The sequence below is a fragment of the Babylonia areolata genome, chromosome 18 (genome assembly GCF_041734735.1).
Source record: "Babylonia areolata isolate BAREFJ2019XMU chromosome 18, ASM4173473v1, whole genome shotgun sequence".
NCBI lineage: Eukaryota > Metazoa > Mollusca > Gastropoda > Neogastropoda > Buccinidae > Babylonia > Babylonia areolata.
In genome coordinates, this window is record NC_134893.1 from 73,393,308 (window position 1) to 73,420,193 (window position 26,886).

Genomic DNA, 26,886 nt, shown 5'->3' on the forward strand with positions numbered 1-26,886 from the left:
TGAAGGGCTGTCACCTCACAGAAATAAGACAGAGCTGACAGGTCAGGATGTCAGTGAAGGGCTGTCACCTCACAGAAATAAGACAGAGCTGACAGGTCAGGATGTCAGTGAAGGGCTGTCACTAAAGAGAAATAAGACAGAGCTGACAGGTCAGGATGTCAGTGAAGGGCTGTCAACTCAGAGAAATAAGACAGAGCTGACAGGTCAGGATGTCAGTGAAGGGCTGTCAACTCAGAGAAATAAGACAGAGCTGACAGGTCAGGATGTCAGTGAAGGGCTGTCACCTCACAGCAATAAGACAGAGCTGACAGGTCAGGATGTCAGTGAAGGGCTGTCACTAAAGAGAAATAAGACAGAGCTGACAGGTCAGGATGTCAGTGAAGGGCTGTCACCTCAGAGAAATAAGACAGAGCTGACAGGTCAGGATGTCAGTGAAGGGCTGTCACCTCACAGCAATAAGACAGAGCTGACAGGTCAGGATGTCAGTCACCATAATGTATTTGAACTTCATCCTCTTGGTATTTCATGCTCGAAGTTCAGCAACATCAGTGACATCCCTGAAGTGCACAATGCCTCAGCGACATGTGTTACAAGGGACCACACTGACCTCATCACACCAAAGTTCAGCAACATCAGTGACATCCCTGAAGTGCACAATGCCTCAGCGACATGTGTTACAAGGGACCACACTGACCTCATCACACCAAAGTTCAGCAACATCAGTGACATCCCTGAAGTGCACAATGCCTCAGCGACATGTGTTACAAGGGACCACACTGACCTCATCACACCAAAGTTCAGCAACATCAGTGACATCCCTGAAGTGCACAATGCCTCAGCGACATGTGTTACAAGGGACCACACTGACCTCATCACACCAAAGTTCAGCAACATCAGTGACATCCCTGAAGTGCACAATGCCTCAGCGACGTGTGTTACAAGGGACCACACTGACCTCATCACACCAAAGTTCAGCAACATCAGTGACATCCCTGAAGTGCACAATGCCTCAGCGACATGTGTTACAAGGGACCACACTGACCTCATCACACCAAAGTTCAGCAACATCAGTGACATCCCTGAAGTGCACAATGCCTCAGCGACATGTGTTACAAGGGACCACACTGACCTCATCACACCAAAGTTCAGCAACATCAGTGACATCCCTGAAGTGCACAATGCCTCAGCGACGTGTGTTACAAGGGACCACACTGACCTCATCACACCAAAGTTCAGCAACATCAGTGACATCCCTGAAGTGCACAATGCCTCAGCGACATGTGTTACAAGGGACCACACTGACCTCATCACACCAAAGTTCAGCAACATCAGTGACATCCCTGAAGTGCACAATGCCTCAGCGACATGTGTTACAAGGGACCACACTGACCTCATCACACCAAAGTTCAGCAACATCAGTGACATCCCTGAAGTGCACAATGCCTCAGCGACATGTGTTACAAGGGACCACACTGACCTCATCACACCAAAGTTCAGCAACATCAGTGACATCCCTGAAGTGCACAATGCCTCAGCGACATGTGTCAAAAGGGACCACACTGACCTCATCACACCAAAGGTCAGCAGTCAGGGGTTAAATGACAATCATAAACGTCATGCAACTCAAATAATGCCTTCCCTTGGAGAGAGAGAGGCAGTGACAAACAGTGAGACAGTGAGAGAGAGAGAGGAACAAAGAGAGAGAGAAGAAGAAAGAATGCAGAACAAAGCCCCCCAACAGGAAAGCTTCACTGACAACTGTGACAGTGTGGGGACAGGGTGGTGGTGAAGACACAGGCCAAGAGAGAGGAACAAAGTAAGGCACCAAGCTCTGCATCACTGACTTCCTGGCCTGTCCATCTCCGTCCCTTCAGCATGCAACACTCCACTGGACAACAACTGGTGGCAACCGTTCTGTCAATTCCAAGGGCTAAAACAACTATCATAAAAAAAACATGTATGCACACACACAAACACACACGCGTGCGTGTACACACACGCACAACTGACCATCCACCTTAATCACTTTAAAATAGAATAATCATGTTTACAAGAACTAATGTTAACTCTTCCATAGATCTATAGATCCAAAATGATAAAAGTGCAATGAAAAAAAACTGTGCACATTAACAAACACACAAACACACCTATACATGCTCACACACACACATGCACACACACACACACATGCACATCTATACATGCTCACACTCACACACATACACACACACCTGCTAAACAAAACAAACAAACTGTAGCAATATTTCTGCACACACACAAACACACTGCCAACAAAATGAACTGTGGTGATTCCTGCATGGACCAAAGCCACTGATCTGTCAAAACACTAAGTAGACCTTTACACTGGAGGCAGCAGTGAACGTAAGTAGACTGTGAAAACACTGAGGTCGGTGCAGACAGGACACTGACACAACATTCAAGGCAATGTGACGTACACACTAAACCCAGTTCCCTTCAAATCAACTGGTAACAGTCACTGATTTGTTAATATCAACTACGTCTAAAAACAATGTGAAAATATCTAGCGTGCTTAAACACTAAGTGAGAATACTATGTTTAAAAAACAAAGTGAGAGATCATACGAATTGCATGACTACTGATGAAACCAAGGCATGCAAGTTCAAGCCTCTGCCTGCCTTTGTTTTACCATGAGTTACAATACTTGGTGTTTGAATAAAGTTCAAAATAACTGGTCATGGTCACTCATTCTCTCTGCCCTGTCTTGTCCATTCAGCAACCAACTCTTATCAGATAAACATATCACAATGAACTAAATCCGCTTGTATACACAATTTACACTGACCCAAATATGATTACACAAACAACTTAATGTTAGCCGAGTGCTCAGTACAACCTTCTACCAGCAGTGATTTGAGTTCTGACACCGGTGAAGTCCAGCATACTGCATGGAAACAGCGTCAGCTCTGGGAAACAAAACATGTCAAAAGCCAAACAGCATACATCACTACAACTGACAAAAGTTTGATATCCACTTTGGACTTCATTTCCAACAATGAAAACACATTCCAGTTTCAACATACACTCAGTCTCTGCACAGTGTATATTTGTTGAGGTGTATCATTAAAAGTACAAATAATGAAGGAAGGAAAAGGAGTGTGGAGACAGACACAGAGAGACAGAGATATAGGTTGGGGAGGGGGGGAGGGAAGGGGGAGCAAAGAGGAGTGGACGTCAGACAGCAACAGTGTTATCAACATTTTCCTTCCTCTCTCCACATTTATCTGTAGGTGAAAGTCTTAAAAACATCAAATAAAATAATGTACATGTATCCTACTACAGGCACTATGACTGGTCCTCCGAAATGAATCAAATCTCCAGCAATATTTTCCATTTTCACTTCACCACAGAATCTCAACATTAAAAGAAAAATCATTTAGTAAAAAAAATTCACCGATTCACTTGCACACACACACACACACACACACACACACACACACGGAAAGCCAATGAAGTCCTTTTGTACACAGCTCAACCACAGCTGATGTGACCCATGGAATGAAAATATTGCACCGACGGTAATCCTCTCCCCTCACTTTGTGCCTCTCCCTAACCTCCCTTGCATAAAACTGCAGAGTCAAACTGACGTCCAAGGAACCACTCATCAAGCAGAAGTAGTTCTGTACCATGAACAATGACCCGGCTCTTCAAATGAACTCCAGTGATGTGAGCGAGAAGCACATTGGTCACCTCGGAAATTGTCCAGTGACATCTGGAGACATGGACTGCTGTCTCTCGGGGCACAGCAGGTCACAAAAAATAAACAATTTAATTCAATAAAAATGAAAATAGAGGCTGAGTCTTCATGACTCACATGTGATTCCTACCAATCACACAAAAAAAATCACCACCAACAGCAACCAAATGGAAACAGATAGAAGGGGAGTGTGGGACTGAAGGACAGATGGATTACCAGGACATACGTCAACACATCAATCCAAATCGTTTATTTGCTTACAATCACAAACAAACACCAATGCGTACATAAGTATATCAATCCAAATCTTGTACTTTCTCACCATTACAAAAAAGCGCTATGCTGGATAAGGAACATTTCAATCTACAGCAGCTACATTCATCAGCATCTCATTGCTTTATGTTCATCAAACAGATCTATCATAGTTTCATATTTTCACAATCATAAAACAGAGCAGTCATGATTTCAAACTTGCCCTGTCTTTATCTTGACTTTTTGGCTTCAACAAAAACTCCAAACACTTGTGCTACACAAAAGTCAAAACTGATTTTCTTTTAAAGTATTGTTGCAATTAGAAGAGTAAACAGCTTAAACTGATAAGACTTGTAAATCATGTCGCTGTTTCAACTGTTTTTCAAGTTCTTTCTAGTAGATATAATATCCTCGTTATATTATAATTTTGGTATGCAATAAAAATGTTGATGATATACTTTGTATCATTCTGTATGGTCCATCCACAATTTTCTTTTACTTCAACTGCTGACTTAAAACTGTCTTAAAACCAAAATTGTCCTGAAACCACAACTTAACAAACTGTGATTTTCAAACATGTGACTAAAATTTTCATGATTCAGAAATGCCGCTGAATTTCTCCCCTATCACTGGAATGTGCAGAAAGAACTCATCCTTTTTCTTATATTTTTAATCCAAATTTGGTGTTGACAGACAAAATTATTTCCAGAGAAAATGCATTTGTTAAAGGTTATTATACACACACACACACACACACACACACACACACACACACACAGAGGGTTATCACATACACTAACTTTGTTCACACATGTAAGCCCCCCAAAAAGACTACATCAAAACAGAAGGGCACTAAAACGTTCCTGCGGTCAAACCACCTGCTCCACCTGCCCACAGATGTCCCAGACAACAGGAATGCCCAAGAAACACACAGCAGTGTCAGCCATGTGGGTAGTGTAAAGTCTGTGAACCTTGTGACAGCATCATGCACTCCCGTCACTGGCTTGTCTTCAATCACTCTCTGTCAAACACGGCATCCACACAACTGCTGGGGAAACACCCGTCTTCACATCCTTCATGAAACAGGACGTGTAGTGGTCTGGGTCAGGGTGTTAAGCCGTGTGGACACACAGCACCACAGCTGTCAGCACAAGTGTGCTTCACCACGTCCACACAGACACACCCACCGGGGCCGTGCGTCAGAAGCTGCGTGGAGACAGGACGTCTGACAGGAGGTCAAGGTCAGCGCCGGCTGGAGGTCTGGGAGGATTCCACATCAGCGTCATCCTTCTGCTGCTCCTTGGTTGATGGGAAGTCTGCAGCACAGACATGTTAACGCTACACCACACGCGATTTAACTCTTTCACTGCCAAGTTTGTGTGTGAAAAACACTCCCCAGCCCCAAGTATTTCAGAACCGATGCTGTCAGTCACAGGCTGTGGTTCATGTCAAAACAACACCATGGACGTGTTCACTTCAAACTGGGTCAGGGGGCAAAGGTTAGTCATTGTTCTCTTGTGCAGCTGTCAAGCTTTGTTACAATGAGAAAATTGGTCTTTTAACATGTACCCTTCATGACACTAGTCACCAATGGCAGGGCACTGTCTATCAACTCAAGTCACCAATGGCAGGGCACTGTCTATCAACTCAAGTCACCAATGGCAGCGCACTGTCTATCAACTCAAGTCACCAATGGCAGGGCACCGTCTATCAACTCAAGTCACCAATGGCAGGGCACTGTCTATCATCCGAAGTCATCAATGGCAGTGCACTCAAGTCACCAATGGCAGTGCACTGTAGAACCTACCTCTGCCCAGTCCATTCATGATGCCCTATGAAGGGTCACCTGTCCCTGTGTGGGGGTCACCTGTCCCTGTGTGGGGGTCACCTGTCCCTGTGTGGGGGTCACCTGTCCCTGTGAGGGTCACCTGTCCCTGTGTGGGGGTCACCTGTCCCTGTGTGGGGGTCACCTGTCCCTGTGTGGGGGTCACCTGTCCCTGTGTGGGGGTCACCTGTCCCTGTGTGGGGGTCACCTGTCCCTGTGTGGGGGTCACCTGTCCCTGTGTGGGGGTCACCTGTCCCTGTGTGAGGGTCACCTGTCCCTGTGTGGGGGTCACCTGTCCCTGTGTGGGGGTCACACCTGTCCCAGTGTGGGGGTCACACCTGTCCCAGTGTGAGGGTCACCTGTCTCCACAGAGTTGTAGAACTTACCTCTGCCCAGTCCGCTCCACTGGTCGGGGACGTGGAGGAAGTAGCGATCCATGGCCTCCAGAAAGCGCCCTCTGTACAGCTGAGGGGACACCACTGTCGGCATCTTGCCTGAAACAGCACGTCATCAGACTGGTTTCACTGTATACACCACTGTATCTATCGTTAATCATCATGCCTGAAACAGCATAGTACACACAGCACGTCATCAGACTGGTTTCACACAGCACGTCATCAGACTGGTTTCACTGTATACACCACTGTATCTATCGTAGTCATCACCGTCATCAGACTGGTTTCACTGTATACACCACTGTATCTATCGTTAATCATCATGCCTGAAACAGCACCGTACACAGAGCACGTCATCAGACTGGTTTCACCGTATACACCACTGTATCTATCATTAATCATCATCCTGAAAAGAGGACTTTTCTAACTGGGAATTCCCTGAAGGCAGTGATACTATTTATAGAGAAAAGAGGACATTTCTAACAGGGAATTCCCTGAAGGCAGTGATACTATTTACAGAGAAAAGAGGACATTTCTAACAGGGAATTCCCTGAAGGCAGTGATACTATTTACAGAGAAAAGAAAAGAGAAAAGGGGACATTTCTAACAGGGAATCAAATCAAATCAAATCAAAAACACTTTATTAATCCACATGGAAATTAAGTTGTGCAATCACAGGCTCATTGTAAACACTGGCATAAAATCATGCGCAACATAAGAAGAGATTAAAACTAGTCAAATAAGAATTCCCAATAGCTGACGATATACTAACCCCCCCCACCCCCCACCCCCCCCACTCACATACTCATGTTAAGACAATAGGGTATTGCACAACAATATTAACAAATGAAAACATCCAACAAAAAAAGGGTATAAGATTACTAAAAATGACATGCGCGCACGCACGCACACACACACACCCACACACACACCCACCCACACACACACACACACACACGTTAAGACCATAAGGTATTGTACAACAATACATAAATAAAAACATCAAGGGAATAAATCGTATATATAAGTAAAATGCACACACACACACACACACACACACACACACACACACACACACTCACTCACACACACACAAACAACGTATGCATGCACATAACATATGTCACGCCAATAAGATTAGAACATTAACATTAAGATACATGAAATCCAAGTAAAATAAGAAAATATTTTAAAATCACTTCCGATCACACACACACACAAATGCTTGCTTGCCCGTGCTCACCCGCTCAGTCCCACATGCACGCATAATGTCTGCTCCCATACACTCGTCTGCTGGTGAAGTTCAGGTGTTGCTGTGGCGAGGGGGCTTGGGGGGTGGGAGGGTTCACTTAGTGTATTGGATGTTTTGATTGTGTGCGCGAATGGCTGTAGGAATAAATGAATTAATGTATCGAGATGTTCTTGCGCGTGGAGCTCTAAACCTACCACTTATGTCTGACCTTCTGCTATTAATGTCATCATGTAGTGGGTGTCTTACGTCGGTCAAAATTGTTATTAGTCTGTCAGTCAGTTTTCTATTGTGCATGTCGCTAAAGGTGTCTTGTCTTATACCCACCACCCCACCCGCTTTCCTAATGACTTTTTCCAACCTGTCTTTGTCATGTTTGGTCAGGTTTCCCCCCCAGCACACGGCTCCGTATGTTAAAACACTACAGACAACAGATGTGTAAAACATTTGGAGCATCTGCTTGCATACATTAAAAGATTTCATTTTTCTAAGACAGTACATGCGACTGTTGCTCTTTTTAATGAGTGCAGTTGAGTTTTCATTCCAAGACAGCTTATTGTCGATTATCACACCGAGATATTTGTATGAGTCTACTTGTTCGACCACTTCATTTTTTGTGATGATTTTACTTAAAGTTGATTTCTTTTTTCTGAAGTCGATTACAAGCTCTTTGGTTTTGCCAACATTCAGCTCAAGGAAATTTTCTTCACACCAGTTCACAAACCTGTCAATTTCTCTTCGGTAGTCAGTGTCATCGTCGTCAGTAATAAGTCCTGTCAGTGCGGAGTCATCTGCAAACTTAACGAGGGGACACGAATTGGTCAGGCTTCTGCATTCAGCCGTATACAAGGTAAAAAGAAAAGGCGAGAGGACTGTACCTTGTGGTGCACCTGTGTTTGTGAAAGAGACAGTAGACATAAAATCATTTAATTTTACAAACTGAGGCCTTTTAGTAAGATAGTCTAAAACCCATAAAATCGTCGGAAAAGCGAGTCCCATGTGCATCAGCTTTTTTGCTAAGAGGTGAGGTTGAATTGTATTAAAAGCACTAGAAAAATCAAAGAACATCAAGCGGACACAGGTATTTGATTTGTCTAGGTGTTGCCTAGACTTTGTTCAAGACAAACAGTATTGCATCATCCGTACATCTGTTTCTCCTGTATGCAAATTGCAAGGAATTCCCTGAAGGCAGTGATACTATTTATAGAGAAAAGAAAAGAGAAAAGGGGACATTTCTCACAGGGAATTCCCTGAAAGCAGTGATACTATTTATAGAGAAAAGCGGACATTTCTAACAGGGAATTCCCTGAAGGCAGTGATACTATTTATAGAGAAAGAGCACTCTCGGGGGGTGTCCCTGCAGGAAGGAGGAGGTGTGAAGCAACAGTGACAGGTGACCACCTCTCACCTTGACCTCCCCACGGCGTCTTGATCACCATCTCCAGCTTCTTGTCCCAGGTGAACGTGCGGATGTAATCTGGAATGTCACATACATACACACACACACACACATTCACCCACACACATACACAAACCACACACACACACATACACAAACACACCACACACACACACCATATACACATGCACACACACATAAACACATACGTAAGTGCAAACAGATAAAAACCAGCTGCTTTTCAAACATCAAACAAGCAGTGACCAAAGGGAGAGAGAGGGAGAGGGAAAATGATGACTGGTCATACTGACCACAGGCTGAATGTGAGAGAGACAGAGAGTGTGAGAGAGAGAGAGGGGTGGGTCCTGTTGTGGGTGCCCTATAATGCCAACCACAGAGACAGAGAGTGTGTGTGTGAGAGAGAGAGAGGGGTGGGTCCTGTTGTGGGTGCCCTATAATGCCAACCACAGAGACAGAGAGAGTGTGTGTGAGAGAGAGAGGGGTGGGTCCTGTTGTGGGTGCCCTATAATGCCAACCACAGAGACAGAGAGTGTGTGTGTGAGAGAGAGAGGGGTGGGTCCTGTTGTGGGTGCCCTATAATGCCAACCACAGAGACAGAGAGTGTGTGTGAGAGAGAGAGAGGGGTGGGTCCTGTTGTGGGTGCCCTATAATGCCAACCACAGAGACAGAGAGTGTGTGTGTGAGAGAGAGAGAGGGGTGGGTCCTGTTGTGGGTGCCCTATAATGCCAACCACAGAGACAGAGAGTGTGTGAGAGAGAGAGAGGGGTGGGTCCTGTTGTGGGTGCCCTATAATGCCAACCACAGAGACAGAGAGTGTGTGAGAGAGAGAGAGAGAGGGGTGGGTCCTGTTGTGGGTGCCCTATAATGCCAACCACAGAGACAGAGAGTGTGTGTGAGAGAGAGAGAGAGGGGTGGGTCCTGTTGTGGGTGCCCTATAATGCCAACCACAGAGACAGAGAGTGTGTGTGTGAGAGAGAGGGGTGGGTCCTGTTGTGGGTGCCCTATAATGCCAACCACAGAGACAGAGAGAGAGACAGAGAGAGAGAGGGGTGGGTCCTGTTGTGGGTGCCCTATAATGCCAACCACAGAGACAGAGTGTGTGTGAGAGAGAGAGAGAGGGGTGGGTCCTGTTGTGGGTGCCCTATAATGCCAACCACAGAGACAGAGAGAGTGTGTGTGAGAGAGAGAGGGGTGGGTCCTGTTGTGGGTGCCCTATAATGCCAACCACAGAGACAGAGAGAGAGACAGAGAGAGAGAGGGTTGGGTCCTGTTGTGGGTGCCCTATAATGCCAACCACAGAGACAGAGAGTGTGTGAGAGAGAGAGAGGGTTGGGTCCTGTTGTGGGTGCCCTATAATGCCAACCACAGAGACAAGGGGTGGGTCCTGTTGTGGGTGCCCTATAATGCCAACCACAGAGACAGAGAGTGTGTGAGAGAGAGAGAGAGGGGTGGGTCCTGTTGTGGGTGCCCTATAATGCCAACCACAGAGACAGGGATGGGGTGAAACTGAGTCAGTCATTCACTGTCCTTCCATAATAATAATAATAACAATAATATTTTAGTTTTATATAGCGCTATAATACAAGCATAAGCAAGCTCTAAGCGCTTTACAATTCAGTACCTAAAGTGAAACAAGAAAGCATATAAAAAGTAGCAGAAACATAAAACAGAATCATTAATATCATAAAAACACAATGCATAAAACTCACAAAGTAACATACTATCAATACTACACCTGTTACACTCCAACACACACTAACACACACGCACAGACACACACATGATTAAACAGCTGATATGACAGCAATTTTCGCTTAAAATACATACATGTAAAAAGGAACATAATTGTAATCTGCATACCACAGATTTTGTAAAAAATTGTAAAATAAAATCACACTCACATTGCCATGGGCCTGGGACAAAAGCGCTATTTGAGTTATGGCAATTTTTTTTTTTTTTTCCCCGAATGACAGGGACAGTGTGAGACAGAGCGAGGGGGAGAGTGGGCGTGGAGGGTGAGAGGAGGAGAGGGAGAACTGCCGACAGACAGACAGACAGACGGACGGACAGCGGGACGTACCAATGATGCCGACGACCATCTCCTTGGTGACGTCGTCCAGCCCCACCAGCAGGGAGTAGTCCATGACGAAGTTGGACGACAGGAACGTCGAGTCGCTGGTGATGGCCGCCTTCAGCACACTCTTGGAGTGGGACCGTAGGTAGAGGGGGCTGTCCACACTGGCTGTTGACACAGCATCAATAACAATCATCATTATCATATCATTATTATCATAGTCAGGAGGGACAGGCTGTCCACACTGGCTGTTGACACAGCATCAATAACAATCATCATTATCATATCATTATTATCATAGTCAGGAGGGACAGGCTGTCCACACTGGCTGTTGACACAGCATCAATAACAATCATCATTATCATATCATTATTATCATAGTCAGGAGGGACAGGCTGTCCACACTGGCTGTTGACACAGCATCAATAACAATCATCATTATCATATCATTATTATCATAGTCAGGAGGAGGGACAGGCTGTCCACACTGGCTGTTGACACAGCATCAATAACAATCATCATTATCATATCATTATTATCATAGTCAGGAGGGACAGGCTATCCACACTGGCTGTTGACACAGCATCAATAACAATCATCATTATCATATCATTATTATCATAGTCAGGAGGGACAGGCTATCCACACTGGCTGTTAACACAGCATCGATAACAATCATCATTATCATATCATTATTATCATAGTCAGGAGGGACAGGCTATCCACACTGGCTGTTGACACAGCATCAATAACAATCATCATTATCATATCATTATTATCATAGTCAGGAGGGACAGGCTATCCACACTGGCTGTTGACACAGCATCAATAACAATCATCATTAATGTGTTTACCTACACAACATGAATCAAAAACCAAGTCCGAGTGATTTTGGAGGATGACTGATATTCCCAGATGAGGCCTGTTGTGCAGTGTCTGGAGCCTTCCTGGTTCTCTGAACATGTCTGAGGCCGGAGGTGTGACTGACTGCACCGTGTACAGTGGTGTGAATGACTGCACCGTGTACAGTGGTGTGACTGACTGCACCATGTACAGTGGTGTGACTGACTGACTGACTGCACCATGTACAGTGGTGTGACTGACTGACTGACTGCACCATGTACAGTGGTGTGACTGACTGACTGACTGCACCATGTACAGTGGTGTGACTGACTGACTGACTGCACCATGTACAGTGGTGTGACTGACTGACTGCACCATGTACAGTGGTGTGACTGACTGACTGCACCATGTACAGTGGTGTGACTGACTGACTGACTGCACCATGTACAGTGGTGTGACTGACTGACTGACTGCACCATGTACAGTGGTGTGACTGACTGACTGACTGACTGCACCATGTACAGTGGTGTGACTGACTGACTGCACCATGTACAGTGGTGTGACTGACTGACTGCACCATGTACAGTGGTGTGACTGACTGACTGACTGACTGCACCATGTACAGTGGTGTGACTGACTGACTGACTGCACCATGTACAGTGGTGTGACTGACTGACTGCACCATGTACAGTGGTGTGACTGACTGACTGACTGCACCATGTACAGTGGTGTGACTGACTGACTGACTGCACCATGTACAGTGGTGTGACTGACTGACTGACTGACTGCACCATGTACAGTGGTGTGACTGACTGACTGACTGACTGCACCATGTACAGTGGTGTGACTGACTGACTGACTGCACCATGTACAGTGGTGTGACTGACTGACTGACTGCACCATGTACAGTGGTGTGACTGACTGACTGACTGCACCATGTACAGTGGTGTGACTGACTGACTGACTGCACCATGTACAGTGGTGTGACTGACTGACTGCACCATGTACAGTGGTGTGACTGACTGACTGCACCATGTACAGTGGTGTGACTGACTGACTGACTGCACCATGTACAGTGGTGTGACTGACTGACTGACTGCACCATGTACAGTGGTGTGACTGACTGACTGCACCATGTACAGTGGTGTGACTGACTGACTGCACCATGTACAGTGGTGTGACTGACTGACTGACTGACTGCACCATGTACAGTGGTGTGACTGACTGACTGACTGACTGCACCATGTACAGTGGTGTGACTGACTGACTGACTGACTGCACCATGTACAGTGGTGTGCTGACTGACTGACTGCACCATGTACAGTGGTGTGACTGACTGACTGACTGCACCATGTACAGTGGTGTGACTGACTGACTGCACCATGTACAGTGGTGTGACTGACTGACTGCACCATGTATAGTGGTGTGACTGACTGACTGCACCATGTACAGTGGTGTGACTGACTGACTGACTGCACCATGTACAGTGGTGTGACTGACTGACTGACTGCACCATGTACAGTGGTGTGACTGACTGACTGACTGACTGCACCATGTACAGTGGTGTGACTGACTGACTGCACCATGTACAGTGGTGTGACTGACTGACTGACTGCACCATGTACAGTGGTGTGACTGACTGACTGCACCATGTACAGTGGTGTGACTGACTGACTGCACCATGTATAGTGGTGTGACTGACTGACTGACTGCACCATGTACAGTGGTGTGACTGACTGACTGACTGCACCATGTACAGTGGTGTGACTGACTGACTGACTGCACCATGTACAGTGGTGTGACTGACTGACTGACTGACTGCACCATGTACAGTGGTGTGACTGACTGACTGACTGCACCATGTACAGTGGTGTGACTGACTGACTGCACCATGTACAGTGGTGTGACTGACTGACTGCACCATGTACAGTGGTGTGACTGACTGACTGACTGCACCATGTACAGTGGTGTGACTGACTGACTGCACCATGTACAGTGGTGTGACTGACTGACTGACTGCACCATGTACAGTGGTGTGACTGACTGACTGACTGCACCATGTACAGTGGTGTGACTGACTGACTGCACCATGTACAGTGGTGTGACTGACTGACTGCACCATGTACAGTGGTGTGACTGACTGACTGCACCATGTATAGTGGTGTGACTGACTGACTGACTGCACCATGTACAGTGGTGTGACTGACTGACTGACTGCACCATGTACAGTGGTGTGACTGACTGCACCATGTATAGTGGTGTGACTGACTGACTGCACCATGTACAGTGGTGTGACTGACTGACTGACTGCACCATGTACAGTGGTGTGACTGACTGACTGCACCATGTACAGTGGTGTGACTGACTGACTGACTGCACCATGTACAGTGGTGTGACTGACTGACTGACTGCACCATGTACAGTGGTGTGACTGACTGACTGACTGCACCATGTACAGTGGTGTGACTGACTGACTGACGACTGCCATGTACAGTGGTGTGACTGACTGACTGCACCATGTACAGTGGTGTGACTGACTGACTGCACCATGTACAGTGGTGTGACTGACTGACTGACTGCACCATGTACAGTGGTGTGACTGACTGACTGACTGCACCATGTACAGTGGTGTGACTGACTGACTGCACCATGTACAGTGGTGTGACTGACTGACTGACTGCACCATGTACAGTGGTGTGACTGACTGACTGACTGCACCTGTACAGTGGTGTGACTGACTGACTGACTGCACCATGTACAGTGGTGTGACTGACTGACTGACTGCACCATGTACAGTGGTGTGACTGACTGACTGACTGCACCATGTACAGTGGTGTGACTGACTGACTGCTGACTGCACCATGTCAGTGGTGTGACTGACTGACTGACTGACTGCACCATGTACAGTGGTGTGACTGACTGACTGACTGCACCATGTACAGTGGTGTGACTGACTGACTGACTGCACCATGTACAGTGGTGTGACTGACTGACTGACTGACTGCACCATGTACAGTGGTGTGACTGACTGACTGACTGCACCATGTACAGTGGTGTGACTGACTGACTGACTGCACCATGTACAGTGGTGTGACTGACTGACTGACTGCACCATGTACAGTGGTGTGACTGACTGACTGCACCATGTACAGTGGTGTGACTGACTGACTGACTGCACCATGTACAGTGGTGTGACTGACTGACTGACTGCACCATGTACAGTGGTGTGACTGACTGACTGACTGCACCATGTACAGTGGTGTGACTGACTGACTGACTGCACCATGTACAGTGGTGTGACTGACTGACTGCACCATGTACAGTGGTGTGACTGACTGACTGACTGCACCATGTACAGTGGTGTGACTGACTGACTGCACCATGTACAGTGGTGTGACTGACTGACTGCACCATGTACAGTGGTGTGACTGACTGACTGACTGCACCATGTACAGTGGTGTGACTGACTGACTGACTGCACCATGTACAGTGGTGTGACTGACTGACTGACTGCACCATGTACAGTGGTGTGACTGACTGACTGACTGCACCATGTACAGTGGTGTGACTGACTGACTGACTGACTGCACCATGTACAGTGGTGTGACTGACTGACTGACTGCACCATGTACAGTGGTGTGACTGACTGACTGCACCATGTACAGTGGTGTGACTGACTGACTGACTGCACCATGTACAGTGGTGTGACTGACTGACTGACTGCACCATGTACAGTGGTGTGACTGACTGACTGACTGCACCATGTACAGTGGTGTGACTGACTGACTGACTGCACCATGTACAGTGGTGTGACTGACTGACTGACTGCACCATGTACAGTGGTGTGACTGACTGCACCATGTACAGTGGTGTGACTGACTGACTGACTGCACCATGTACAGTGGTGTGACTGACTGACTGACTGCACCATGTACAGTGGTGTGACTGACTGACTGCACCATGTACAGTGGTGTGACTGACTGACTGACTGCACCATGTACAGTGGTGTGACTGACTGACTGACTGCACCATGTACAGTGGTGTGACTGGCTGACTGACTGCACCATGTACAGTGGTGTGACTGACTGACTGACTGCACCATGTACAGTGGTGTGACTGACTGACTGCACCATGTACAGTGGTGTGACTGACTGACTGACTGCACCATGTACAGTGGTGTGACTGACTGACTGACTGCACCATGTACAGTGGTGTGACTGACTGACTGACTGACTGCACCATGTACAGTGGTGTGACTGACTGACTGACTGACTGCACCATGTACAGTGGTGTGACTGACTGACTGACTGACTGCACCATGTACAGTGGTGTGACTGACTGACTGACTGCACCATGTACAGTGGTGTGACTGACTGCACCATGTACAGTGGTGTGACTGACTGACTGACTGACTGCACCATGTACAGTGGTGTGACTGACTGACTGACTGACTGCACCATGTACAGTGGTGTGACTGACTGACTGACTGCACCATGTACAGTGGTGTGACTGACTGACTGACTGCACCATGTACAGTGGTGTGACTGACTGACTGCACCATGTACAGTGGTGTGACTGACTGACTGACTGCACCATGTACAGTGGTGTGACTGACTGACTGACTGCACCATGTACAGTGGTGTGACTGACTGACTGACTGCACCATGTACAGTGGTGTGACTGACTGACTGCACCATGTACAGTGGTGTGACTGACTGACTGACTGCACCATGTACAGTGGTGTGACTGACTGACTGCACCATGTACAGTGGTGTGACTGACTGACTGACTGCACCATGTACAGTGGTGTGACTGACTGACTGACTGCACCATGTACAGTGGTGTGACTGACTGACTGACTGCACCATGTACAGTGGTGTGACTGACTGACTGACTGACTGCACCATGTACAGTGGTGTGACTGACTGACTGACTGACTGCACCATGTACAGTGGTGTGACTGACTGACTGACTGCACCATGTACAGTGGTGTGACTGACTGACTGACTGCACCATGTACAGTGGTGTGACTGACTGCACCATGTACAGTGGTGTGACTGACTGACTGACTGCAGCATGTACAGTGGTGTGACTGACTGACTGACTGACTGCACCATGTACAGTGGTGTGACTGACTGACTGCACCATGTACAGTGGTGTGACTGACTGACTGACTGACTGCACCATGTACAGTGGTGTGACTGACTGACTGACTGACTGCACCATGTACAGTGGTGTGACTGACTGACTGACTGCACCATGTACAGTGGTGTGACTGACTGACTGCACCATGTACAGTGGTGTGACTGACTGACTGACTGCACCATGTACAGTGGTGTGACTGACTGACTGACTGCACCATGTACAGTGGTGTGACTGACTGACTGCACCATGTACAGTGGTGTGACTGACTGACTGACTGCACCATGTACAGTGGTGTGACTGACTGCACCATGTACAGTGGTGTGACTGACTGACTGACTGCACCATGTACAGTGGTGTGACTGACTGACTGACTGCACCATGTATAGTGGTGTGACTGACTGACTGACTGCACCATGTACAGTGGTGTGACTGACTGACTGCACCATGTACAGTGGTGTGACTGACTGCACCATGTATAGTGGTGTGACTGACTGCACCGTGTACAGTGGTGTGACTGACTGCACCATGTACAGTGGTGTGACTGACTGACTGACTGCACCGTGTACAGTGGTGTGACTGACTGCACCATGTACAGTGGTGTGACTGACTGACTGACTGCACCGTGTACAGTGGTGTGACTGACTGACTGACTGCACCATGTACAGTGGTGTGACTGACTGACTGACTGCACCATGTACAGTGGTGTGACTGACTGACTGACTGACTGCACCATGTACAGTGGTGTGACTGACTGACTGACTGCACCGTGTACAGTGGTGTGACTGACTGCACCATGTACAGTGGTGTGACTGACTGACTGACTGCACCGTGTACAGTGGTGTGACTGACTGCACCATGTACAGTGCCAAATGACCCAATGGATCACTACACAAAAGCAGACTGCTGACCTCAGCCAGCCAAAATGAATGTCGACACTGACGTAACATCAGAGCTGAGACTGGTCGTAACACAGTTGTGACACAGCACCAGGGGCAGTAACTCACATTTCAGGAGGTTCTCGTCCAGCAGCACCAGCTCCTCCTCGGCCTGTTTGCCGGCTGTGTTCACCAGGCGGTTCCGCATCGATCCCTTCAGGTCAAACTTCTGCAACCCCCACCATCACACACACACACACACACAGTTTTCATCATTTCACACACACACACACAAAGAACAGAAACACACACACACATACATGTTAACTTTTCATTTTCATGCAGAAACTTTTACCCCTGGTAACATTTAGTCAGACATTTTTCTATGCTTGATGAATTACTAGTCATCCACCATGTGTGTCACATTCAGGAAGATGAATGGAGATTGTCAACACCCACCCCCCACCCCACCCTCCGCCCCTCACCCCCCCAATTCCCCCCTGAATACCTGAGAGATTTTATGGTTGTAGAAGAGATTACTGGGTTGTACCTGAGAGATTTTATGGTTGTAGAAGAGATTACTGGGTTGTACCTGAGAGATTTTACGGTTGTAGAAGAGATTACTGGGTTGTACCTGAGAGATTTTACGGTTGTAGAAGAGATTACTGGGTTGTACCTGAGAGATTTTACAGTTGTAGAAGAGATTACTGGGTTGTACCTGAGAGATTTTATGGTTGTAGAAGAGATTACTGGGTTGTACCTGAGAGATTTTATGGTTGTAGAAGAGATTACTGGGCTGTACCTGAGAGATTTTACGGTTGTAGAAGAGATTACTGGGTTGTACCTGAGAGATTTTACGGTTGTAGAAGAGATTACTGGGTTGTACCTGAGAGATTTTACGGTTGTAGAAGAGATTACTGGGTTGTACCTGAGAGACGTTATGGTTGTAGAAGAGATTACTGGGTTGTACCTGAGAGATTTTACGGTTGTAGAAGAGATTATTGGGTTGTACCTGAGAGATTTTACGGTTGTAGAAGAGTTTACTGGGTTGTACCTGAGAGATTTTACGGTTGTAGAAGAGATTATTGGGTTGTACCTGAGAGATTTTACGGTTGTAGAAGAGATTACTGGGTTGTACCTGAGAGATTTTACGGTTGTAGAAGAGATTACTGGGTTGTACCTGAGAGATTTTATGGTTGTAGAAGAGATTACTGGGTTGTACCTGAGAGATTTTACAGTTGTAGAAGAGATTACTGGGTTGTACCTGAGAGACTTTACGGTTGCAGAAGAGATTACTGGGTTGTACCTGAGAGATTTTACGGTTGTAGAAGAGATTCTCCATGACCAGCAGGTCTTGCTTCAGGGTGGCGTTGGTCTGCGTGTTGCGGAACCCGATGCGGTACACCCCCAGGATCTTGGCCAGGGCTGTCGGGCTCTGCAATCATTTTGACATCATCACTGACATTTTCATTCACATCTTTTTTCCCCCCTTGTATAGAAAGTTATATTTCTCATAATGAAACATCATCATCATCAGTATTTTATATAGCTGATACATATCACTGTAGATAAAGTACACCATTAACACAAAAAACTATTGAAGAGCACCACAGCGACAATTAATTTGTAAGGGTGTTCACTGACATCATCACTGACATCTTCATCTCTGACATCACTGACATCATCATCTCTGACATCATCAATAGCATCTCCATCACTGTCAAACAAACAGGGTTGTGGGGCTCTACAATCATTCACTGACATCTCCATCACTGACATCTCCATCACTGGCATCTCCATCACCGACATCTCCACCAATGACATCTCCACCAGTGGCATCTCCATCTCTGACATCTCCACCACTGACATCTCCACCACTGGCATCACCACCACTGACATCTCCATCACTAACATCTCCATCACTGACATCTCCATCACTAACATCACCACCACTGACATCTCCATCACTGGCATCTCCATCACCGACATCTCCACCAATGACATCTCCACCAGTGGCATCTCCATCTCTGACATCTCCACCACTGACATCTCCACCACTGGCATCACCACCACTGACATCTCCATCACTAACATCTCCATCACTGACATCTCCATCACTAACATCACCACCACTGACATCTCCATCACTAACATCTCCATCACTGACATCTCCACCACTGGCATCACCATCATTGACATCTCCATCACTGGCATCACCACCACTGACATCTCCATCACTGACATCACCACCACTGACATCACCACCACTGGCATCACCATCACTGGCATCACCACCACTGACATCTCCATCACTGGCATCACCACCACTGACATCTCCATCACTGGCATCACCACCACTGACATCTCCATCACTGGCATCTCCATCACTGACATCTCCACCACTGACATCTCCACCACTGACATCTCCATCACTGGCATCTTCAGTGCTTGAACTCCACGCATGTGTACGCTCATGCAGAAGGTAAAATGTGCACATTAAAGATCCTGTAATGGGCTCAACAGCCACAATCATGGTAAAAGCATTGGACTTTCAATCTGTGGGCTCCAGGTTCAAATCTCAATCACTGCACCTGGTGGGTAAATGATGGAGACTGTTTCTGATCTCCCAGGTCAACATACATGCAGACTTGCTAGTGCATTCATGTGTGTACACACGCATAAGATCAAATAGCATGTCAAAGATCCTGTAATCCATGTCAATGTTTGGTGGGTTATGGAAACAAGGACATACGGCATGCACCTCCCTGAAAACGGAGTATGGCTGCCTACATGGCAGGGGGCAAAAATGGTCATACATGAAAAATCCCACTCATGTATACACGTGAACTTGGGAGTTAGGCCAACGAAGGAAGAAGTCAGCATTCAGTGGGCAATGAAAACCAGAAGTCAGCATTCAGTGGGCAATGAAAACCAGAAGTCAGCATTCAGTGGGCAATGAAAACACCCAGGAAACCAGAAGCCTACATGACAGACGTGAAGAAGTCAGGCACATAAAAGCTGACTCCTCAAATGAGTGAAGCGGAGAGCAGCAGTCCACAAATGCAGAAGACGACTAAAGACAGTGTCAGCACAGTGTAAGCTTTAAGCTTGTTGATGCTCCTTTGTCTTTGTTTGCAATCTGATGAAGTGTACTGTACAACAATTACAGATTGTTCAAGCCAAGACTCCAGACAGGGGGCACAATGGGTGTACACCAAGACTCCAGACAGGGGGGACAATGACTCCAGACAGGGGGCACAATGGGTGTACACCAAGACTCCAGACAGGGGGGACAATGACTCCAGACAGGGGGCACAATGGGTGTACACCAAGACTCCAGACAGGGGGGGACAATGGGTGTACACCAAGACTCCAGACAGGTGGGGACAATGGGTGTACACCAAGACTCCAGACAGGGGGGGGACAATGGGTGTACATCAAGACTCCAGACAGGGGGGGACAATGGGTGTACACCAAGACTCCAGACAGGGGGGGACAATGGGTGTACACCAAGACTCCAGACAGGTGGGGACAATGGGTGTACACCATGACTCCAGACAGGGGGCACAATGGGTGTACACCAAGACTCCAGACAGGGGGGGACAATGGGTGTACACCAAGACTCCAGACAGGGGGGGGACAATGGGTGTACACCAAGACTCCAGACAGGGGGCACAATGGGTGTACACCAAGACTCCAGACAGGGGGGGACAATGGGTGTACACCAAGACTCCATACAGGGGGCACAATGGGTGTACACCAAGACTCCAGACAGGGGGGGACAATGGGTGTACACCAAGACTCCAGACAGGGGGGCACAATGGGTGTACACCAAGACTCCAGACAGGGGGGGGACAATGGGTGTACACCAAGACTCCAGACAGGGGGGACAATGGGTGTACACCAAGACTCCAGACATGGGGGGACAATGGGTGTACACCAAGACTCCAGACAGGGGGGGGACAATGGGTGTACACCAAGACTCCATACAGGGGGGGACAATGGGTGTACACCAAGACTCCAGACAGGGGGGACAATGGGTGTACACCAAGACTCCAGACATGGGGGGACAATGGGTGTACACCAAGACTCCAGACAGGGGGGGACAATGGGTGTACACCAAGACTCCAGACAGGGGGGGGGGACAATGGGTGTACACCAAGACTCCAGACAGGGGGGGACAATGGGTGTACACCAAGACTCCAGACAGGGGGGACAATGGGTGTACACCAAGACTCCAGACATGGGGGGACAATGGGTGTACACCAAGACTCCATACAGGGGGGACAATGACTCCAGACAGGGGGGGACAATGGGTGTACACCAAGACTCCAGACAGGGGGGGACAATGACTCCAGACAGGGGGGGACAATGGGTGTACACCAAGACTCCAGACAGGGGGGACAATGACTCCAGACAGGGGGGGACAATGGGTGTACACCAAGACTCCAGACAGGGGGGACAATGACTCCAGACAGGGGGGGACAATGGGTGTACACCAAGACTCCAGACAGGGGGGGACAATGGGTGTACACCAAGACTCCAGACAGGGGGGGGGGCACAATGGGTGTACACCAAGACTCCAGACAGGGGGGGGGGGGGACAATGGGTGTACACCAAGACTCCAGACAGGGGGGGGGGGGACAATGGGTGTACACCAAGACTCCAGACAGGGGGCACAATGGGTGTACACCAAGACTCCAGACAGGGGGGGACAATGGGTGTACATCAAGACTCCAGACAGGGGGGGACAATGGGTGTACACCAAGACTCCAGACAGGGGGGACAATGGGTGTACACCAAGACTCCAGACAGGGGGGACAATGGGTGTACACCAAGACTCCAGACAGGGGGGCACAATGACTCACAACAGGGGGCACAATGACTCACAACAGGGGGCACAATGACTTCAGACAGGGGGCACAATGACTCACAACAGGGGGCACAATGACTCACAACAGGGGGCACAATGACTCACAACAGGGGGCACAATGACTTCAGACAGGGGGCACAATGACTCACAACAGGGGGCACAATGACTCACAACAGGGGGCACAATGACTTCAGACAGGGGGCACAATGACTCCAGGCAGGGGGCACAATGACTCACAACAGGGGGCACAATGACTCCAGACAGGGGGGACAATGACTCCAGGCAGGGGGCACAATGACTCACAACAGGGGGCACAATGACTCATGACAGGGGGCACAATGACTCACGACAGGGGGGGACAATGACTCCAGACAGGGGGCACAATGACTCACGACAGGGGGCACAATGACTCACGACGGGGGGGACAATGACTCACGACAGGGGGGACAATGACTCACGACAGGGGGCACAATGACTCACGACAGGGGGGACAATGACTCACAACAGGGGGCACAATGACTCACAACAGGGGGCACAATGACTTCAGACAGGGGGCACAATGACTCCAGGCAGGGGGCACAATGACTCACAACAGGGGGCACAATGACTCCAGACAGGGGGGGACAATGACTCCAGGCAGGGGGCACAATGACTCACAACAGGGGGCACAATGACTCATGACAGGGGGCACAATGACTCACGACAGGGGGGGACAATGACTCCAGACAGGGGGCACAATGACTCACGACAGGGGGCACAATGACTCACGACGGGGGGGACAATGACTCACGACAGGGGGGACAATGACTCATGACAGGGGGCACAATGACTCACGACAGGGGGCACAATGACTCCAGACAGGGGACACAATGACTCCAGACAGGGGGCACAATGACTCCAGACAGGGGGCACAATGACTCACGACAGGGGGCACAATGACTCAAGACAGGGGGCACAATGACTCACGACAGGGGGCACAATGACTCACGACAGGGGGGACAATGACTCACGACAGGGGGCACAATGACTCAAGACAGGGGGCACAATGACTCCAGACAGGGGGCACAATGACTCCAGACAGGGGGCACAATGACTCAAGACAGGGGGCACAATGACTCACGACAGGGGGCACAATGACTCATGACCGGGGGCACAATGGGTGCTACCTTGTCAGTGCAGGCCTTGGTGATGTAGTGGAAGTAGTGAGGACCAAACTTCTCAAAGGAGTCTGCTTCCATGGACGACATCTGCTTCATGATGAACCGGTCGTCTGCAACACACCAACACTCTGCAACTTCTGCTCTTTCTGTCAGCATGTACTTCTTTTACATCCAGGCTTTTTACATGTTAACTGACATAAACACAGTCCACACTCACACTTGTGACTCAGCCAGGACACATGGGTCGTCTGCAACACAACACCACTCATCTTCTGCCCTTACTGTTAACATGTACTACTTTTACATCAAGGCTTTTTACATGTTCACTGACATAAACACCCTCCACACTTGTCACACAGTGGTCATCTGCCACACAACACCACTCCTCATTTTCTGCCCCTCTGTTCTTTCACATCAGTGTTTTCACCAGTACTGGACATCACTGTTGGGAGGCGGGGTGTCACAATGGTTACCACGACTGTCAGCCAATCCACAGTCCACTGTCAGGAGGCAGGGTGGCACAGTGGTTAACATGACTGTCAGCCAATCCACAGTCCACTGTCAGGAGGCAGGGTGGCACAGTGGTTAACATGACTGTCAGCCAATCCACAGTCCCTGAGGGGAGGCAGGGTGGCACAATGGTCAACACGACTGTCAGCCAATCCACAGTCCACTGTCAGGAGGCAGGGTGGCACAGTGGTTAACACGACTGTCAGCCAATCCACAGTCCACTGTCAGGAGGCAGGGTGGCACAATGGTCAACACGACTGTCAGCCAATCCACAGTCCACTGTCAGGAGGCAGGGTGGCACAATGGTCAACATGACTGTCAGCCAATCCACAGTCCACTGTCAGGAGGCAGGGTGGCACAATGGTCAACACGACTGTCAGCCAATCCACAGTCCACTGTCAGGAGGCAGGGTGGCACAGTGGTCAACACGACTGTCAGCCAATCCACAGTCCACTGTCAGGAGGCAGGGTGGCACAGTGGTTAACATGACTGTCAGCCAATCCACAGTCCACTGTCAGGAGGCAGGGTGGCACAGTGGTCAACACGACTGTCAGCCAATCCACAGTCCACTGTCAGGAGGCAGGGTGGCACAATTGTCAACACGACTGTCAGCCAATCCACAGTCCACTGTCAGGAGGCAGGGTGGCACAATGGTCAACACGACTGTCAGCCAATCCACAGTCCACTGTCAGGAGGCAGGGTGGCACAATGGTCAACACGACTGTCAGCCAATCCACAGTCCACTGTCAGGAGGCAGGGTGGCACAGTGGTTAACACGACTGTCAGCCAATCCACAGTCCACTGTCAGGAGGCAGGGTGGCACAGTGGTCAACACGACTGTCAGCCAATCCACAGTCCACTGTCAGGAGGCAGGGTGGCACAGTGGTTAACACGACTGTCAGCCAATCCATAGTCCCCGAGGGTTGTGGGTTCCACTCACACTCTCACCCTTTCTCCCAAATTTGATCGGAAAATCAGACTGAGCGTCTAGTCTTTCGGATGACAAGATAAACCCAGGTCCCATGTGCAGCACGCACTTGGCGCACTAAAAAAGAACCAATGGCAACGAGAGTGTTGTCCTCTGGCAAAATTCTGTAAAGAAACCCACTCCGATAGGTACACAAGTATGTATGCATGCCCTAAGGGCCTGACGAAGCGCGTTGGGTTACGCTGCAGTCAGGCATCTGCCTAGAGTTGTGGAGTAGCATATATGGATATGTCCGAACACAGTGACGCCTCCTTGAGAAACTGAAACTGAAACTGACATAAATTTAGTCTACACTCACTGCTCTTTCTTTCCAACATGTATTTCTCTGACATCAATGGTGCTGACATGTACTCAGTCCACTCACACTCGTCAGACACACAGACAGCCAGGACACACCAGTTCCCCCCCCTCCCCTCACCCCTCCCATCATGCCTCACTCACCATCTGTCTTGTTCCCCCCTCCCCACCCATCATGCCTCACTCACCATCTGTCTTGTTCCCCCCTCCCCTCCCCACCCATCATGCCTCACTCACCATCTGTCTTGTTCCCCCCTCCCCACCCATCATGCCTCACTCACCATCTGTCTTGTTCCCCCCTCCCCTCCCCTCCCATCATGCCTCACTCACCATCTGTCTTGTTCCCCCCTCCCATCATGCCTCACTCACCATCTGTCTTGTTCCCCCCTCCCCTCCCCTCCCATCATGCCTCACTCACCATCTGTCTTGTTCCCCCCTCCCCTCCCCTCCCCACCCATCATGCCTCACTCACCATCTGTCTTGTTCCCCCCTCCCCTCCCCTCCCCACCCATCATACCTCACTCACCATCTGTCTTGTTCCCCCCTCCCCTCCCCTCCCCACCCATCATGCCTCACTCACCATCTGTCTTGTTCCCCCCTCCCCTCCCCTCCCCACCCATCATACCTCACTCACCATCTGTCTTGTTCCCCCCTCCCCTCCCCTCCCGTCATGCCTCACTCACCATCTGTCTTGTTCCCCCCTCCCCTCCCCACCCATCATGCCTCACTCACCATCTGTCTTGTTCCCCCCTCCCCTCCCCTCCCCACCCATCATGCCTCACTCACCATCTGTCTTGTTCCCCCCTCCCCTCCCCTCCCCACCCATCATACCTCACTCACCATCTGTCTTGTTCCCCCCTCCCCTCCCCTCCCATCATGCCTCACTCACCATCTGTCTTGTTCCCCCCCTCCCCTCCCCTCCCCACCCATCATGCCTCACTCACCATCTGTCTTGTTCCCCCCTCCCCTCCCCTCCCCACCCATCATACCTCACTCACCATCTGTCTTGTTCCCCCCTCCCCTCCCCTCCCGTCATGCCTCACTCACCATCTGTCTTGTTCCCCCCTCCCCTCCCCTCCCCACCCATCATACCTCACTCACCATCTGTCTTGTTCCTCCCCTCCCCTCCCGTCATGCCTCACTCACCATCTGTCTTGTTCCCCCCTCCCCTCCCCTCCCATCATGCCTCACTCACCATCTGTCTTGTTCCCCCCTCCCCTCCCCTCCCATCATGCCTCACTCAC

General features: G+C 49.0%; 1 protein-coding gene across 2 annotated transcripts in view; it reads right to left on the minus strand.

Annotated features, from left to right (window-relative positions):
- Positions 1-4,731: 4,731 nt before the first annotated feature.
- LOC143293081 (1-phosphatidylinositol 3-phosphate 5-kinase-like) overlaps positions 4,732-26,886 on the minus strand; it is a 122,969-nt gene continuing 100,814 nt past the window's right edge. For both annotated transcript variants that reach the window (XM_076603968.1, XM_076603967.1), the window contains 7 exons: positions 23,854-23,957; positions 19,121-19,249; positions 17,944-18,043; positions 10,958-11,119; positions 8,866-8,934; positions 6,200-6,307; positions 4,732-5,304 (listed from right to left, as the gene is read on the minus strand). In XM_076603968.1, coding sequence (XP_076460083.1) covers positions 5,231-5,304; positions 6,200-6,307; positions 8,866-8,934; positions 10,958-11,119; positions 17,944-18,043; positions 19,121-19,249; positions 23,854-23,957 — 746 coding nt within the window. In that variant the 3' untranslated portion in view covers positions 4,732-5,230. The remainder of the gene's footprint in view (positions 5,305-6,199; positions 6,308-8,865; positions 8,935-10,957; positions 11,120-17,943; positions 18,044-19,120; positions 19,250-23,853; positions 23,958-26,886) is intronic.